This window comes from Mauremys reevesii, linkage group 1, assembly GCF_016161935.1.
Source record: "Mauremys reevesii isolate NIE-2019 linkage group 1, ASM1616193v1, whole genome shotgun sequence".
Classification (NCBI taxonomy): Eukaryota; Metazoa; Chordata; order Testudines; family Geoemydidae; genus Mauremys; species Mauremys reevesii.
In genome coordinates, this window is record NC_052623.1 from 162643340 (window position 1) to 162662115 (window position 18776).

General features: G+C 39.2%; 1 protein-coding gene across 1 annotated transcript in view; it reads left to right on the plus strand.

Moving 5' to 3' along the window:
• DSCAM (DS cell adhesion molecule) overlaps positions 1-18776 on the plus strand; it is a 627413-nt gene that overhangs the window by 516350 nt on the left and 92287 nt on the right. The window contains exons 17-20 of the mRNA XM_039513797.1: positions 3653-3893; positions 5586-5732; positions 8619-8774; positions 17700-17833. Coding sequence (XP_039369731.1) covers positions 3653-3893; positions 5586-5732; positions 8619-8774; positions 17700-17833 — 678 coding nt within the window. The remainder of the gene's footprint in view (positions 1-3652; positions 3894-5585; positions 5733-8618; positions 8775-17699; positions 17834-18776) is intronic.

Below are 18776 nucleotides of genomic sequence, written 5' to 3' on the forward strand. Positions count from 1 at the left end.
ATGAACCACAACCTTCACTCTTCTGCTCTAGAGAGGCTCCATAAAAGGCATGATATTCACTTAATTAAAATTATTTTCAGTTCAGTATGGAGCGTTAAGAAGTAGTATTTTGGTTACAGCTGCACCAATCTCCCTTGCTCTCAGTTCCCCAGGTGTCTGTCAGGAAACCAGTCACTTTGATTCAGTGGTATTTAGAGTTGTTCTAGAACAGGGGTCAGCAACCTTTCAGAAGTGCTGTGTCAAGTCTTCATTTATTCACTCTAATTAAAGGTTTCGCGTGCCGGTATTACATCTTAACGTTTTTAGAAGGTCTCTCTCTATAAGTCTATAATATATAACTAAACTATTGTGTGTAAAGTAAATAAGGTTTTTAAAATGTTTAAGAAGCTTCATTTAAAATTAAATTAAAATGCAGAGCCCCACGGACTGGTGGCCAGGACCCGGGCAGTGTGAGTGCCACTGAAAATCATCTCGCGTGCTGTCTTTGGCAAGCGTGCCATTGATTGCCTACCCCTGTTCTAGAATATAAAGTGTCCACAGATGATCTGTTGGCTCATCTAAACAATGCTAGGTTTCACCATGGTGTTTGAAAAAAGATGACTACTTCTTTCTTTTCTTTTTCTTTTTTGACCAAGGATCTCCCTCACTGGTTAAGCTCAGGCTACTGCTATGCCAGTAGCCCTCCTGTGCCTTTCCCTTAGGACTACTGTTCATCCATCATGATCCTTACTGGGAGACTTCTTTTCTGACAGGGAGACTCTGGGCCTTAGTCTCTATGGCCCCATTTAGGGGTGGAATGGTGACTTTGCTATACAAGTGACATGTACACAACCTCTTGGATACAAACAGGTTGCATCCTTATTGCTTTGCATACACTAAGATAAGAACATAAGAATGGCCACACTGCATCAGATCAATGGTCCATCTTGCCCAGTGTCCTGTCTTCTGACAGTGGCTAATGCCAGATGCTGCAGAGGGAGTAAACAGAACAGGGCAATTATGGAGCGATCCATCCCTTGTTGTCCAGTCTCAGCTTCTGGCAGTCAGAGGCTATGGACACTCAGAGCATAGAGTTGTGTCCCTGATCATCTTGGCTAATACCCATTGACAGACCTGTCCTCCATTAACTTATCTAGTTCTTTTTGGAACCCAGCTATACATTTGCCCTTCATATCATCCCCGGGCAATGATTTCCACAGGTTGACTGTATGTTGTGAGAAGCACTTCCTTATGTCTGCTGCCAAGTAATTTTATTGGGTGACCCCTGGTTCTTGCTATATAAAAAGTACAACAGGAAAACATTGCAGCTAACATTTTCAAACCTGCTCACATAGAGTAATGCTCCAAAATCCATATTTATGCACAAGCTGGTCAGGAATTTTTCCACAACAGTTTTTTTTTTTTTTTTAATTTTGGTCAGAAAATACTGATTTGTCCCAGCCAAAACTTCCTGCAACAATATACTGGTTTTAGCAAAACTTTCTGAAGTACAGGGTGGAGTTTCTGGTCAGAAAAAGACACCCGTCCCAGAATAGCTAATCGGGTATGTCTGCACTTCAACCTGCAGGTGTAAATTCTAGCTTGAGGAGACAGACCCAAGCTAGCTCTAATCAAGCTAGCACACTGAAAATAGACTGTAGCTGTGGTGACAGGAGCAGCAGGCAAGACTAGCCACCCCATGTGTGTGCCCAGCATTTCAAACAGGATCATACTCAGGGCATCTAAGCTCCTGCCTCTACTTCCACATCTGCACCCTATTTTAGCATTTTGGTTTTCAGACATTCAGCCTTTGAACAAAAAAAAATCAAAATTTTCCATTGAGACTGTTTTCACAGAAAAATTAGTTTTCCATCCGAAACCAGTTTTGACAGAAAATTTTCAACAAATTTTCAATTTCAACAAATTATAAGAAAAGGACATATAAGCAAGAAAGTGAATGAATGACCAGTTAACTGAGTATTCTAATACTTCTGCTGTCTATGCTCTGGTGGATTTTTAGTTTTTGTTTTTAGTTTTGTTTTTGGATTTTTTTTTACGCAACAAAACTGCACTGTCCATTCACAAAGATGGTCTACATTTTATGCAATGGTTATGAAACGGAGTGCGGAGTGCTTCCATCAAGAAAACTATTTGCCTTTTACTTACTCACTTACCCACTAAAATATAACTGTGATATTTCCTTCTTAACTGGGACAAATGTTCTGTATTCCCATGAAGAAATTCAGATTTTTTAAATTCCAATCAGCTTCCCACCCGCCCTCCACCATGGTAAAATATGAAGTTTTACAGTCATTTAAAGAGCAACAAACTGTAAAAGAATTGAGACTATGATGCCACACTGTCAGCTAATGCATTTTTTATAAGATGTGACTTTTTAAAGGAATGTCTTCAGTCACCCAACAGGACAGAGTTATTCAGGAAACCAAGAAAAATAACTGGTCTATTATATATCAGAAAGCATGGTTCTACTCCCACCTGAGGTCTCATGCATGAACTTAGGCCCTGATTCTGCATCTCTTTTGCATACTTCTGCTGAAATCAGTGAGGATTTGGTGTATGAGGGCTTAGTGATTAGGCTATGTATATTTGTCTTTATGACTTCTCATTAGCTAAAGGTCCACGTTGAAACAGTAAAAGAGGTGGCAACCACTCTCTTAGAAAATGTGTTATTACTGGGGGAATTGAAGTATATTCTTATCCTAAGAAAAGATTCCTGCCTGAAGCTTTGTCTCCTTTTTTGGAAACCAAATGCAGTGGAATATAAACAAGGCATCTGAAAATAAAATCCTGTTACTCTAGGAAATCTGATTATAGACTTCAGTATGGTGTGCTGATGGTAGTGGGAGAGCTTGTTTGGGTAGTCTGCTGGGATGTGTGTGTTTGTGTGTGTGTGTGTGTGTATTAGTTTTTGTACATGGACCCTAAGTGGTAGTTGTAAATTTTACAATAATTGTATATGCACCCAGAGCATTATATTGGAACATTTTTACAAAATGAAATATAGTTCAACAAATTTCAGCATCTATGTAAGTGGAAACATAACAAACATTTCTGTTCCTAATAGACTTTCTCACCAAGTTAACAATGCTTATTTTATTTTCTACTATATTTTATGCTAGTCTACTGAAATGGAAAGATCTGTCAGTCAGAGTGCAGGAATCTTGTATGGTGACTCAGAACTATAGTGTACAATACATTTACTGGGCACATTTTTTATCATTGGATACCAAACACTTGTTTCAATAGCCATTCAGTGTAGAAATTCCTACATTCTGATTCACTACTGCCTTCAGAGGTCAACAGATGTGGCTGCCTCAACGTCTTGATTTATCCAGACAAAACTTCCAAATCTAAATTAGGCTTAAAAAATATTTCACCATTAGCTATTTTAGTAAAATAACAGTCTGGAATTCTTTTTAACTCATTGGTGATTATATCCTGGATAATAAACAACTTGGCCTGAAATTTGTTTAGCATAGTAAAGAGTTGTTGCCTTATGAACAGTGACTCCCTCAATTTATGACCTAAAAATAGAGTGGTGTTCATTTAAAGAAAACATTGACTTTCTGTGCAGTTCAAAGTACTTAAGGGACAGAATTTATTTGCATTTCCACATATATTCTTAACATATAATATTTCCTATCCCGTTCAGGCTCCAAAGAAGCACTTGCAAAATGGAATTATTCGTGGATACCAGATAGGCTACCGGGAGTACAGTGCAGGGGGCAATTTCCAGTTCAACATCATCAGTATTGACACCACTGGAGATAGTGAAGTTTATACCCTGGATAACCTGAAAAAATTCACCCAGTATGGCATGGTAGTACAGGCATGTAACCGGGCTGGAATAGGACCTTCTTCTCAGGAAATCATCACCACTACTCTAGAGGATGGTAGGTCCTAGGCAAGCAAATATCATATATACCATTGTACACATTTTATGATTTCTTTATCAGCCCTTTTATTCTCACTGATGGATACGTTGACCTAATTGTATCTACTGCCTGATTAGTGTTCATTATATAGTGGATAAGAGAATGGTTACACTTGGAAACAATAGTTATATTATAGACAGGTGGGAGGGAACAAATCAACTTGCATGTTGTGTACAAAGTTCAAATTGCTAGCTACACAATATAGTTCTGTTTAAGAAATACGACTGTTCTGATTTAATAATGTGCAGTTGTGAGATAACTTGATTGAGAACATAGTCTTTCTTAGAAACACCCTTGTTTTGATATTGACTCAGTTGCCAATTTCATGCTTTCAACGTAGGATCATAGTGTGGTTTGATATCTCGTAAAGTAAAAATACTTATTTTTCAGATAAGTCTACTGTGAAACCCAGAGCTATGCTTATGCTGTAACATAATTTTCCAGCCTAAAATGAGACATGAGTTTTTCCAAGAATGTCCAAACTAATAAAAGCAAAGTCACTGGCACTTTCTGTATATTTCAGGCTGTCCACTGAGAAAAGCAATTCAGAATTACTTTTCTAAACCACACAGAAGAGCACTTCTCAAATAATGATAGAGAGTCCTCTAGTGGAAAAAAAGAGTTATTCCATTTGCTATAGAGAGGAGTTTAATACTTTAAAACAGTATAAAAGTAAATTCTAAAACAAGCAACCAAGGAAGATATCAAAAGCCAGATTTTCTGCAGTTTAAATTGGCATAAATCCACTCAAGTCAATGCCAGTTTACACCAACTGAGAATCTGACCTTATGTATGTTAAACAGAGAAACACATTTGTACATTTTTGAATGTTACAGTGTTTGAGGCATATGTTTCAGAGAACACTGGTGTTTTACATTTACTGCAAATCCTGTTAGTACTAGACAGAATACAGCATGATGGAAGACAATTCACTTAAACATGCATGTTTTTACTACTGCAACAGGTGTAAAGTTTTTCTGCTATATCTGGCACATATGGGTTCTTTCTTGGGAACATTTTTGTAACATCACTGTGAGGTCATTATGGGAATTGAGGATAAGATAAATCAAGAAGGCAAAATGATAGATTAGCAAGTATTGCATTTGAAACAGAAATTACTAAATATAAATTTGTTAAAGCTGATTCACAAAAATTTAGAACATTTTCAAATTTTCAATTTTTTCAAAAAACTGTAAATTTTGATTTAGAAAAAATCTCAAAGATATTCAAAAATCATTTTTTCTGTGTATTTCAATCAGCTCTATAATTTATTTTCCTTTTAGTAGCAAGGGCAAATCCTAATGAAGAGGAAGTCAGTGAGGGTCCAAAGATATTTCTGGGAAGTGAACTGTACTTTCAAAAACAAACGTAGCAGTAACCAAGCAGTTCCATCGGTAGCAAAGTAGAAACTCAGCTTAAAATAATGGATTTTGCTTAAGTGATGAAAATTGAAATTGTAGTAGAAAGGGACTCTTCCAAGAAGTGGGTATAATTGTTATTTAATTTGTGTCTCCAATGAATTATGAAGAAAATATATATGTGCATTTTAAACATTCAGTTTCACACTGGTGACTGTAATCTCTTAAGAATAGAGTTTTACTTGTGCACAGAAGTTATCTAGAGCTAAAATTGGTGAATATCTCATTCCAGTACCCAGTTGCCCTCCAGGGAATGTCCAAGCCACTGCTACATCACCAGAAATGATCTCCATTTCCTGGTCTACACTTGCCAAAGAAGCCCTGAATGGGATTCTACAGGGATTCAGAGTTATTTACTGGGCAAATCTCTTGGATGGAGGTAAGCAGCTTTAACCAATCCATCAGGTGTGTGCCAATAGCAATGACAGGATAACTGGAAATTCGTGGCGGTTAATATCATTTTGTCCTCCAGTATGAAAAGCATATCGGAAAACTTTACATTTTCTTTCATCATCATTTTACACAGAGCATCATACATCTCTGTCTGAATCATTTTGTACAGAACTTTGAGTAGCTGACAGGTTGTTACAAAACTATTTATGAACACACACATATTCAAAAGAGAATTTTGGCAAGTGTGGGAGTATCATCAGTTCCTCTTTACCTCCTCAGAGTTGAAGCTACTGCCTTTCCTTTAAAGATTACTGTGCTAGTTTTAGCAGCATTATCAAAATACCTGTTATCTAATTATTCATCCAGGAAGAACAAAATTAAACACAGGAATCCTTGTTTAAATACCACAACTGTTTTTAAAAATACATTTTTTAAATACTCAAAGGTTTCTTGTTTTCAGAGGCAGGAAAAGAAACCTACTTGGCATTTCTTTTTCTTAAGGTCAACAGAATTACCTCTGAAATCATTTTGTATTATGGACTTGTCTTCAGTGATTGGCTTTTGAGGCCCATAATGTAGGGGATTTCTGTTTTGTAATTAGTAAATGGCTTGAAGTATTTCAACCATTTTGGTAAATAAACAAGTTGCAGTTTATCTGACAGTAACACTTTTCATATCCATGTGATTTGAAACAAAAATTACATAGTAAAGTGTGTGTGTACACTAAGTAGTGACACTGTGAACATAACACCATCCTCCTCAATAGATCTGCTCCCAGTATTTTGATTTTTATTTTAGTTATATGCTGACAATGTGCTTTTGCCTCCACAATTAGGGTGAAGGAAGGAAACAGGTTTGGGGCAGCTTTCCCCTCCCCCAACATGTATTTGAAGTGCTCAGATGTTTGGAAAGTTAATATAGATCCTAAGGGAGGTGATCAAGTGTGCATGCATTTACCACATTCTGCAGTTTATCATGATATCACCTCAATATTTGTTTCCTTTTTGTGGACTTTAGTGAACAATACATTTTAACTTTTTTTTTTAACTCTTGCTAGCAGTGCCAATCCAGCTCTGTCTCAGCTCTGGCAGAATGAGCTGGATTATATTCTTGTGTGTGTATCCATCAATGGAATAGTTACTGGGGGGAGGGATAGCTCAGTGGTTTGAGTATTGGCCTGCTAAACCCTGGGTTCTGAGTTCAATCCTTAAGGTGGCTACTTAGGGATCTGTAGCAAAATCAGTGCTTGGTCCTGCTGGTGAAGGCAGGGGACTGGACTCAATGACATTTCAGGGTCCCTTCCTTCCAGCTCTGTGAGATAGGTATATCTCCATATATTACTGGATAAATTCATGGTGGTTAAGTCCATTAATGGCTATTAGCCAGGATGGGTAAGGAATGGTGTCCCTAGCCTCTGTTCGTCAGAGGATGTAGATGGATGGCAGGAGAGAGATCACTTGATCATTGCCTGTTAGGTCCACTCCCTCTGGGGCACCTGGCATTGGCCACTGTTGGTGGTAGACAGGATACTGGGCTAGATGGACCTTTGGTCTGACCCAGTATGGCTGTTCTTATGTACCATAATTAAATTCCAATTGTCTTGCCAAATTCTATCCTATGCTAGTTACACCTGTTCAAACATGAGGTTGCACAGGTGTAAATGAGGGCAGAATGTAACCCGGAGGCTCACTATGGTGATAATGCTCAAGTGAGAAATCTTATGAGGTATAGTGACTATTCATTGGTGAATGAAAAATAAAGATGAGAAAATGTGCAGTCCTGATTCAAGACAAGGTAATTTTTTTTCATTGACTTCAGTAGGCTTTGGATTAGGCCCTACACTGCTGAAAAGCTACATAACAGTATAGCCTGCTATACCCTGCAAAACGCAGCTATTGGACCTGAAATTATAACTTTGAATCTCCTTATCTTGTTAGATATATTTTCTGCCCTAGTTGTTCTTTTAAAGCATTTTTGCACATGAATCATGTTTTCCAGCTTAATACATTAAGGTTTATGTGATAAGCCCCATCTCTCCCTGCAAGTGAATTTATTTTTACCACATTTAAATCTATCGTTAACTAATGCTTCTGACCATAGTGCACTTTACAGTAGAGCTGGGCAAATTTTTTCAAACAAAAAGCGTTGTTTGTTTAACTTTACAAAAAGTGACCTTTTTTCAGACATGAAAACTGTTGTAGAAATTGTTGACTTTTTTAATGTTTTTATTTTGAGGGGAAAATATTGTATGATTATTATCAATTTTTAAATTGTAAGTACCATTATAGAAATATTTTATTTACCGAAAAGCTGTTTCTGAGTAAATGCAAAATTTCAATAACCATTTTGACAGTGGTTTTGATATTTTTGCTTAATTTCAATTAAAAAAAGGCTAAATAAATTAAAAAGTTAAAAACAAATTTGCTGTTTATCATGTGAAAAGGAACTGAGATAAAAATTTCAAATGTCATTTTTTCCATCTGCTCTATTTTACAATAATGATCAGTGTGAGCATTTAAGGTATCTCTTTAATAATCACAAAATATTCTTTCTCTTTCATTTAAATTAATGGAGATATACCTATCTCCTAGAACTGGAAGGGACCTTGAAGGGTCATTGAGTCCAGCCCCCTGCCTTCACTAGCAGGACCAAGTACTGATTGTGCCCCAGATCCCTAAGTGGCCTCCTCAAGGATTGAATTCACAACTTTGGGTTTAGCAGGCCAATGCTCAAACCACTGAGCTATCCCTCCCCCCATGAGTGCATATTTTTTAATCAGAAGATTCCCTATTTATTTTCATACAAATATAGACATGTATGATTAGAAGAAGAATAGCATTGCCAATAACTTGGTTCACTTTTTGTTCCCTAGAGCTGGGAGAGATTAAAAATGTCACTACAACACAGCCCTCGCTAGAGCTTGATGGCCTGGAAAAATATACCAACTACAGCATCCAGGTGTTGGCATTCACACGAGCTGGAGATGGAGTCAGGAGTGAACAAATTTTCACCCGCACTAAAGAGGATGGTAAGAACTATGAACTTCTCCATAGCCAGCCTGCCACATGACACTGCTTGATTTGGCCCAGATTTTCAAAGCGATGTGTGTACAACACCCAGCGTGCATGCACAAACTGGGATTTGCATGCATAGCTCTTCAGTTGTGAGCACATGTTCAGTGCTGTGTGCACAGTTTGAAAAAAATTGGGCATTTCTATTTATTCATTTTTTTTATGGCCAGGTTAAGGATTAAGGCCCCAGTTCAGGAAAGCATCTAAGAATGTGATTAATTTTAAGCATGTTCGTATTTTTTTTAAATGTAACAACAGTTTATTTAACAGCTTTGACATGTTCCTGTTTTTTAATTATCCTTGAGATAGACTTTCTAAATCAATAGAAAGTAGGAGCCTAACCTGCTTAGGCACTTTTGAAAATCCCACTAGGCACCTAGCTGCATCTTTGAGCACCTTAATACCTTTGAAAATCTGTTCTCCAAAGGTCAAGGATGTTTTGGCAGAGATAGGAGTGTGAGGCACAGAGCTGACTGAATAATATTAGTTCAATAATTTCTTCAGTGACATTTGTGATATTTTTTCAAATAAATTAGTCAATAGTTTTTTTCTTTATTATTCATCCAATTTATAGATAATGCATGAATATTAGTAAAATTGATATGGGAAGGGGATTTACAGAAATGCGTAAGGGAGGGGGTGTCCAACTCCTATTGACTTTCATTCATTGAAGAATTCCATTAAGTTAATCAAACCAAGTATTAAGGGGTTGGTTCTGAAATTTACCCCCATTTTAATGTCACTTTACACTGACAGAGTGGTGTCAAGGGGCCTCACGGCAAATGAGGATCAAGCTATTGCAGGATGGCACTAGGCCTTTAAAAAGGAAGAGGCTACGTACCTGTGACTCATCAGCTGCCTCCTAACTGAGTCTTTTTAGGGCTGGTCTACACTGGGGAGGGCGGGGGGGAATCGATGTAAGATATGCAACTTCAGCTATGAGAATAGCATAGCTGAAGTCAATGTATCTTATTTCAACTTACCTCCCATCCTCACGGCGTGAGATCGACAGCCGCGGCTCCCCCATTGACTCCTCTTCTGCGTCTCGCCCTGGTGAAGTTCTGGAGTCGATGGGGAGCGCGGCGGAGATCAATTTATCACTTCTAGACAAGACATGATAAATCAATCCCCGATAGATCGATCACTACCCACCGATCCGGCGGGTAGTGTGGACGTACCCTTAAGAGGGCACCTGACCCATATAAAATGGGAGTTGCCTGGAGGAGTTAATGAGGGAAAGGGCAGGTGAGAGCTGTCAGGGACCAAAAGATTGGAGGTGCTTGAAGGAAGCTGTAGGAGATTTGTGGGGGAAGGCTGAAAGCAGGAGAGCAGCAAGTTGGGTTTGCAGGCTGACTAAACCAGTGAGCTAGGGCTGGAGGCAAGAGAGGGTGTTGCCTGCTGACTTCTAAGCCAGAGAGCCAAAGCTACGGGCTGAAGGTAAGGGAGCAGTGTAGGGTTTATCTGCTGACACCTCTGTGGTGGAGAGCTGGAGCCAGGTGAGCAATGGAAAGGCCTATCTGCTGGTTTGTGTGAGATATGAAAAGTTAACTGAACAGGAGGAACAGTGGTGCCCTCCATCAGAGTGGCTGGGGGAAGGGTGTTCCTTCTGGGAAGAGTGGATTATATCCCAGCTGGAAAGTCTGGGGTAGCTGACTTGGTTAAAGGACAGGAGTGAACTGAAGAAGAGCCCAGGAGTGATGGCAGACACGGGAGTTTGATATGTGAAGTGTTGAGGAACTAGATGTCTTGGGGTTTTAAGGGACTATCTGCACTTGGGTGATAAATGGACTGTTTGGGGACTGTTGTTATGTGCTGTTTGAACTATGCTTTTGTAATAAACTGGTCCCAAGGAGAGACATTGTTAGGCAAGAGACTGTCATGGAGGTTTTGGGCTGCCTGAGAAGGTAAACTGAGGCAGTTGTGCCTGTTCTGTCACAGCCTGCTGCTAGAGGGCACTCCAGGCAGAGCCACCCTATGACACATGCCCTTAATGTATATTTCTTTCCATTATTCACTCAGCTTTACTCAGGCTCTTTGTTCCCAGATTTGTTTTTATTTTCAATATTTACATAGTTCCTTTTATTACTTTGAACAAAGACGGATTAACCACGAAAGCAGGAGCATGTCTTATGATTCATAAATGTAGTTCTACTTCCAGAGCTCAGTAGAAGCAGCTATGTTTTAACTCCTTTAGAGAGACAAGGTGGGTGAGGGAATATCTTTTACCTTTATCTTTTATTTTTCAAGAGCTTATCTTTTATTGGACTAACTTTTATTGTTTCTTTAAACAATCAAACACAGCAAGCAGCAAATATTTGGCCACACACTTCCGAAGCCCCAAATCATATTCAGGTTTTGGCAGACTAATTGCAGCTTTTCAATTAAAAAGACCACAACAAATTTTGAAGGAAAACAGACATTGTCCATGATTTTTTTCTGCTTTTTAAAACCCCTAGATTTTGATCCAGAAAAAGTTTTGACGGAAAATATTTGTCCAACCCTTTTAATGAGCTTTAGTGCCTTTTAGTACTAGCTGATGCTGAGAACCAGTGATACCTTGTAAAGAAGTTTTCTCAAAACTGGGTTTGTGCCGAGATGCAGAAGGTTTATTTTTCCCAGGGCTGCCTGTGGGTGGGAGCAAGTGGGGCAATTTGCGCCGGGCCCCGCAGGGGCCCCCACGAGAATATAGTAGTCTATAGTATTGCCATTTTTTTTATGGAAGGGGCCCTCGAAATTTCTTTGCCCCAGGCCCCCTGAATCCTCTGGGCAGCCCTGTCCCTGACTCCTTTTGGGTGTCTTGCTCCCTGGGATGCATAGAGTGAGCAGTCTCCGCATTCTGAAAAGCACAGAGGCAGTGATTGTGTCTGGTTCAAAAGGGGGCTCCTTTAACCCTCCTCCTCCCTGAAAAACCACAGAGGTGTTAAGCAGTATCTGGCCCTAAATCAGTAAGCCCAAATTTTTCAGATATTGCAAGAGTCAGCTCAATGGCCCTACTGTTTAATTCTTCAACAGGGAATCTCATTTAACATATGTAGATATGAAATAGTGACATTATCTATATACATATCTTGCACCAGCTTCACTGCAGTTATTTTCATTGTGGTACAGATCTTTGTTAAGATAGTGAGAGGGTTAAAACTAGAAATGGTCCAAACTAAAGCGCTGGAGCCAAACACCCCTGAACTTTGAGGAAGTTAGCATCTGAATAATGCTGCTGGCTGCTCTTTCTACAAACTCTGGTGGTAAATATATGACATCTTCAGGAGAGTTCAGCTCTGGAGAGCTCATATCTTCTACTTATGGTCGCTCATCTCTACTTAAATTGAGGCCAGAGTATCCCAATCTTCAGTAATAAACTTATTCTTGAGTGTCTTTACCTTACCATCAAGCCTCCTAATTCTTTATTATTATTATTATTATTATTGGGTTATATCATGTCGTTTTTGGTTTTTTTTTGTTTTTACATCAGTAGGAAGTTTTCCTTAAATCAATGGCCTGGTATGTCCCAGTATTATAGATAAAGGCACACTGTGGCCATTCATCACTTAAATATGGGTTCCCAGCTCTGATATACATGTCCATAAATCTAGAATATCTTTAGCAGCCCTGAAATAGACAAAATGTTTTCTTCCCAAGTAGCAAATGTAAACAGTAACCCAAGTGATAAGGAAATCAGGCTAGAGAAAATGAGTTTGGATTTGGATTTCTTGTAATAATCAATACTGATTTCAGACACCAGAGGTCAGACATAGCTGCTGTTGAGCTTAGGAAATGAGAGATTCCAGCTGAGAATGTGAAGTGAGGCTTCCTTTTAAGGTGGCATCATTAATGTTTTTGTATAGCTTTTCTCCCCAGGATCCTTCGGAAAAAGTAATTATTCCTCTCAGAGATCCTTGTGGCACCATGAGAAGTGGAGCAGAAACTTCCTATTTTAAGAATTCATTGCATTTTACCCTACCCTTTTCACTCTCAGTGGAGCCACTCATAAGCCAAGTGTCTTCTTCACCCGTGGATTTATTTTACTGATCATTAAAAATTAAAATAGATTTTCTAATTCTCTCCCTCCTTGGGTTTAAACTGCATTTTCACAAGCTATATTTGATGGCATGGGGATTGAATTATGTCCTTCATATTTCTTTATTGGAAATGATACATTATAAAACCTTAATTAAAACAATGAATCTCTATTCTTTATTAGATAGACCCATTGAGCCAGATCCTCAGCTAGTGTAAATCAGCACAGCTCCATTGATTTCAATGGAACGACACCAATTTGCACAAGCTGTGAATCTGGGCTATTAACTCACTCAAGGCTCTGTTAAAAAGGGACACTTAGATGTGGGTACATACTGCCCAATTTGGCCTTGTGGCAGCCTTAATCTGCTATGTCTGATTTTGTATTATTGCATAGCTGCCATTTACAGCTTTTGGGACTCGGGTGATCCAGAAGGATACATGTGTCTTTCTGTCTTGCTTTTCAAATTCACTCTTTTTTATTTTAAAACATTCTGCTCATCTTGTCTAGAGGGAATACAAGTTTAGGCAGCAGTGCCTTTTTTTCCACCCAAAAGAGTTGGGTGCCAGACATAATCGTTAGTGGCTTGGCTCTGTATACTGCAGAGTGAAAATCCTGTGTACAGAGCAAAGCTTTGCTCTCACAGGGGTGATAGAGCCTTCAAATGTACCATTCATGGCACTTTTGCCTCCCGGGTGTCTGGTACTGTGAAGAAAAATAGCCAGCTACACACCTGCTGTGAGAGAGCTCCTGGAGCCTCTCTGGATCCCCACGCTCCACCATCAGTAAATTCTATTCCCTAAATCCTCGTCCTCTCAGTATAATTTTCCTCTCCCACCTTTCAACACATTTTCACGCAGCCACAGGGACAGCACAAAGTGCTCCCTTTCCTACATGGCAGGAAACATGCTATCTCTATGCTGTTTTTATGCTCCTATTGTCCAGGGAATGAGCTTGGGGTCTAATGTCCAATCACAAGGACAGCTTTAAGTGATGTTTAGTGTTTTGGTGTTGAGTCTTTCTTTCCACCCAACTCACCTTTATTCTGTCTCACCCCTGGCAGTCACTGAACAACAGTCCATAGTACATGCCATGTCTAGCTTGTCATTGTTAGGAATTAGAGGACGCAAAGAGCTTGTGAGAATGATGGAATTCTCAGGCTGCAACCAAAAGATCACCTTTGAATTCACCCTCTTAAAATTGCTACAGCCATTAGCCAATTTTGAGAAAACATGTGGGATTATCTTTCCTACCATAACCAGAAGCTATTATGCACAGTCAGTCAGGAATTTTCCAACAAAATACGTCTTCATGGGAAAGTATCAGTTACTTGAAATCTAAACTTTTAATGAGAAGGGGTTGGTTTCAATCTCTCTGTCTACACATTTTTGAAAAAAAGAATTGAAATTGTCAAAGTCTTGTTCTGACATTTTCAAAATGTTTTGACTGTATTTTTGTCTGTATTTTTTATTGTATTTTTGTCTATATTTTTTCTAGATTATCAACTCTCAACCTTTTTTGTGATTTCAATTTTTCATTCTGTTTTGGGACAGAAAAACATTCAAAATCTGAAAACTCTAACATTTCCTGCCCATCTGTACTATTAGTTCCATAGAAAAGAGTGGCAATGGTGACAGTGGCTACCAGTGTAGGACTGTGAGCATGTCTCTCAGTAATAAGGTCAGCAGCGCATACCACCACCAAACACAGGTTCTTCAGAATATTCAGAGATCACATTTAATAAGCATCCCAGTTATTTTATTATATAAACCCACTCTATGCTCCAGAATAGAACACTTTCACAGCCTCATGTAGTTTTCCTGAATGCAGAAGCCGGATATGTGTGTATGTATGTTTGTATATATATATCTAGAGAGAGAAGATTATTGAATTTCATCATTCAGTTAAAAACAAACTTGGATTTACATGTCACAGCAATATCCTTCAGGGTTTTCCAAATGAATATCTAAAATGAAAAATTATTAGCAATTAAAGTTTGTCAATATCTGCACCTTATCGGAGAAAATATAGGAATCCGGTGAAAAGTAAAGCTTTTCATGTGTCTGGAAAACTCTAGATCAATTTTGAATTAATCCTTCAGCAGTTGACAGATAAGAGCCACTCCCGTCACAACCTCTCCCCATGGATCAAACACTAATTTGGCAATAAATTATTTTAAACTCGCTTATCTAGTTGCAGTGATTTTCAGGAGACATTACTAACCATAAAGGAATCTCCCACTGGGCTAAGTAATTACCCAGGAGAGCCAGGTTTCATTCTTCAGCAGCAGTAACAAATAGCATTTCTAATGAGCTGGATATAAATATTGAGCCGAATGCTGTCAAACATCACTATTTATTGTGGATTGGATAGAATCTACTAAATGAATTAGCCTTTCAGAGCAAGGATTGGTGGGGAGGATGGGGGGATTTTGATGTGAATATAATGATGAGCTCCTCATTTGGACTCTTAGTAACATTCTCAATACAGTATAAATAGAAAATGCTGGATTACAGGAAGCTTCCATAGTATTTTGAATGTATGCATCTTAGGCAAAATTGTAGTTGGTGGTACTTACCAATCAGCTTTCTTACATTGTTTAGAAAAAGATTAGATGCAGCTGAGTGGCAGTGTACAACAAAGCTGATTTATCTATGCACATGTAGAAACTGAAGTTTTCCTTAAATGCATTTCAAAGGCTGAGGCATTTAACTATGAAACTAATTTTAGCTGCAAACTTAGGCCCCAATCTCACTAGCTTCTCCTTGCGAGCAGACTTTACCACCTATGTGGTGCCTATTAATTTCAGTGAGATCTGGACAGGGATAAAGTTCTGTCTATGCCAGGGCTGGGCAAACTTTTTGGCCTGAGGGGCACATCGGGTTTCCAAAATTGTACAGAGGGCCATTTAGGGGAGGTTGTGCCTCCCTAAACAGCCAGGCGTGGCCCGGCCCCCACCCCCTATCTGACTCCCCCTGTTCCCTGTCCCCTGATGGGCTCCCTGGGACCCCTGCCCCATCCACCCCTCCCTGTCCCCTGGACACTGCACCCCGACTGCGCCCCACCGCCCCATCCAACCCCTCCTGTCATTCCTGACTGCCCCCCCCCGGGGACCTCTGCCCCATCCAACCATCCCTTCTCCCTGACCTCCCCCGGAACCCCTGCCCCTGCCTGACTGCCCACCACCACCCCATCCAACCCCCCTCTGCTTCCTGACTGTCCCCCCAGGACCTCTGCTCCCATTCAGCCACCTGTTTCCCACCCTGTGATCGTCCCAACCCCATCCACAGCCCCGCCCCCTGACCACCACCCCAAACTCCCCTGCCCTCTATCCACCCCCCTGCTCCTGCCTCCTTACCGTGCTGCATGGAGCACCTGTGGCTGGCGGCGCTACAGCCGCGCTGCCCAGAGCCCCAGGACAGGCACCTGTGCCACCTGGCTGGAGCCAACCACACCACCGCGCAACACAGAGACCTGGGTCAGGCCGTGGGTCTGCATTGGCGCTGCAGGCAAGATCTCGCAGCCCCGCTGCCCAGAACATTGTGCTGGCTGTGCAGTGAGCTGAGGCTGCGGGTAGGGGGAACAGCGGGGGAGGGGCCAGGGCTAGCCTCCTGGGCCAGGAGCTCAGGGGCCGGGCAGGAGGGTCCCACAGGCTGCCGTAGTTTGCTCACCTCTGGTCTATGCAGATCAGCTTGCAGAACCAGGCCCTAAGATGGTATGTATTTAGTAGCAATTTTTTTATGATACTGAAAAGACCAGATCAGCAACGAAAATTTTCATTCCACAGGAAATTACAACATTAAAAAGAAATTCAGAATCAGAACAATAAGCTGAAATTCACCATTCAAAAATTCAGAAAAAAATGTATTTGGAACCATCAAAATGGTTTGTTTTGATACTATCAAAACATTTCTTTTTGATAGTGTTGAAAATCTTGTTTTAATTTTTATGTTACAGGTGTATCTATATTTAAAATAATATTTAATGTATTCTAAGTTGAAATGATAATGATAATGAAAATGTTCAACACTATCTAAACAAAATGTTTAGACATTATCAATATGAAATATTCTGAATTTTTCCCATAGAAAATTTTGTTGAAATGGACTCATTCCCACAAAACATTTAGATTTTTTACTGACTTGCATTTTTCAGTGGAAAACTATTCTGTCAAAAAAAAAAATCAACCGGCTTTCACACTAAATAGATCTTGTAGCATGTTGTAATAAGTACAATTTATTGCGTACTTTTCATATACGTTTAATATTTTACAGACGTTCTCACATATACAAATTGTACACAATAGGAAGAGGCTATGCCTATATATCTGAAGTTGTAGAAAAATTATACAATATATTGTATGCTTAAGAAATATGAGTGCATATAATTAAATTCTTTCTCATAATGCAAATACACAGGGAGGCAGGGTTAATGTTGTACACAGAAAATTAAATATGACATTTCCTGACTTGAGTGTTTAACTATGCAGCCTTAATTAGTTTTTTCATGTAGTTTGTGATGCAATACATAAGGATTTACTGTAAATAAATAATTGTGTGCATATAGAGGTATATAAATATATGCACATTTATATTATAAATATGTAGAGCACATAATTTCACATATGTAATCTCTGCAAAGATTCAATAATATTTGTGGGCGGGGGAATGATATATAAAATATTAATTATAGCAAATACTTCACTGGATGCAATTGACTCTTGGTAGGATTTCTTCCCCTTTTTTTCCATTTCTTGAGTACATTAAGACCTCTGAGCTGTTTTCTTGTTAGATATGCTGTACTGTACAGGTCAGTCTTTTTCGATTGTGTTGGTCCACTTTGATAACTATACATTTTGCTCTTTCAGTTCCAGGTCCTCCTGCTGGAGTTAAAGCAGCTGCAGCATCACCATCCACAGTATTTGTGTCCTGGCTCCCCCCATTTAAGTTAAATGGTGTCATCCGAAAGTACACAGTGTTCTGCTCACACCCCTATCCCACAGTAAGTTCTACAAAACAACTTTAGAAGTTCATTATTAATCTATCCATATACATTTCCAGATGTTTAGTGCCTAACACTTTTATTGAATTTTCTCCCTTTTTTTCCTTTCTCTGAAATGTTTTTTTTCCATTAAGAGGGGTTGCTGTTTTCATATATATTCTTGTTGACAGTACTTAGAGCTTAATACAGCACACTAATTTACAAATCATTTCAAATCATAGGATTCCAAGGTTGAATGATTTTAAAGGCACAGGTTCTGAAGCTTTTTAGTTGGTTCTCACAAGGCCAACTGCCAGCTATCTGTGACACAATTACAGCTGGGCAAATTGTGGAAACATTTATTTATGAATATATTTGCTAATTCCAACTTGCATTTGGATCTGTGTTCCTACAGTTCTGGCTTGGGCATTCATTTGTGAATGAGTGTAATGATGTGTGAACGAGCATATTTGCTTGTGAATATGTGTATTTGTGCCAGAAGCATTTGTCCATCCTATATATGCACATTATTACTTACTGAAAATGTGACAAGGGATAACTGAATTGAACATTGGCTAGCCATCTCATGCCTTTCTCCCTCCCTCAGTCAGGAAGGAATCCAGCTATTTTAAAATCTGGGGGAACATCTATTCTTTATAAACATCAATTGTTGTCTCTCTGATACAAATGTAACATATTTATCAATACCCTTTATTTATTGCATTTTATATTTATTTCTCTATGTAGTGGAAGGGTGTGGGAGTATTAAATGAGAGTATTCATCAACCATGGTACTTTGAACATATTTGTAGTTTATGATGCAATAAAAATGTTGTTTCTGAGGCCTATGGGGAAATATTCAAAAGTGCCCAAGTCTCATTTTCAAAAGTGAGTTAGGAACCTAAGGACTAATTTTCAAAGCTATTTAGGTACCTAAAGATGCAGGCAGGACCCTTTTGCGATT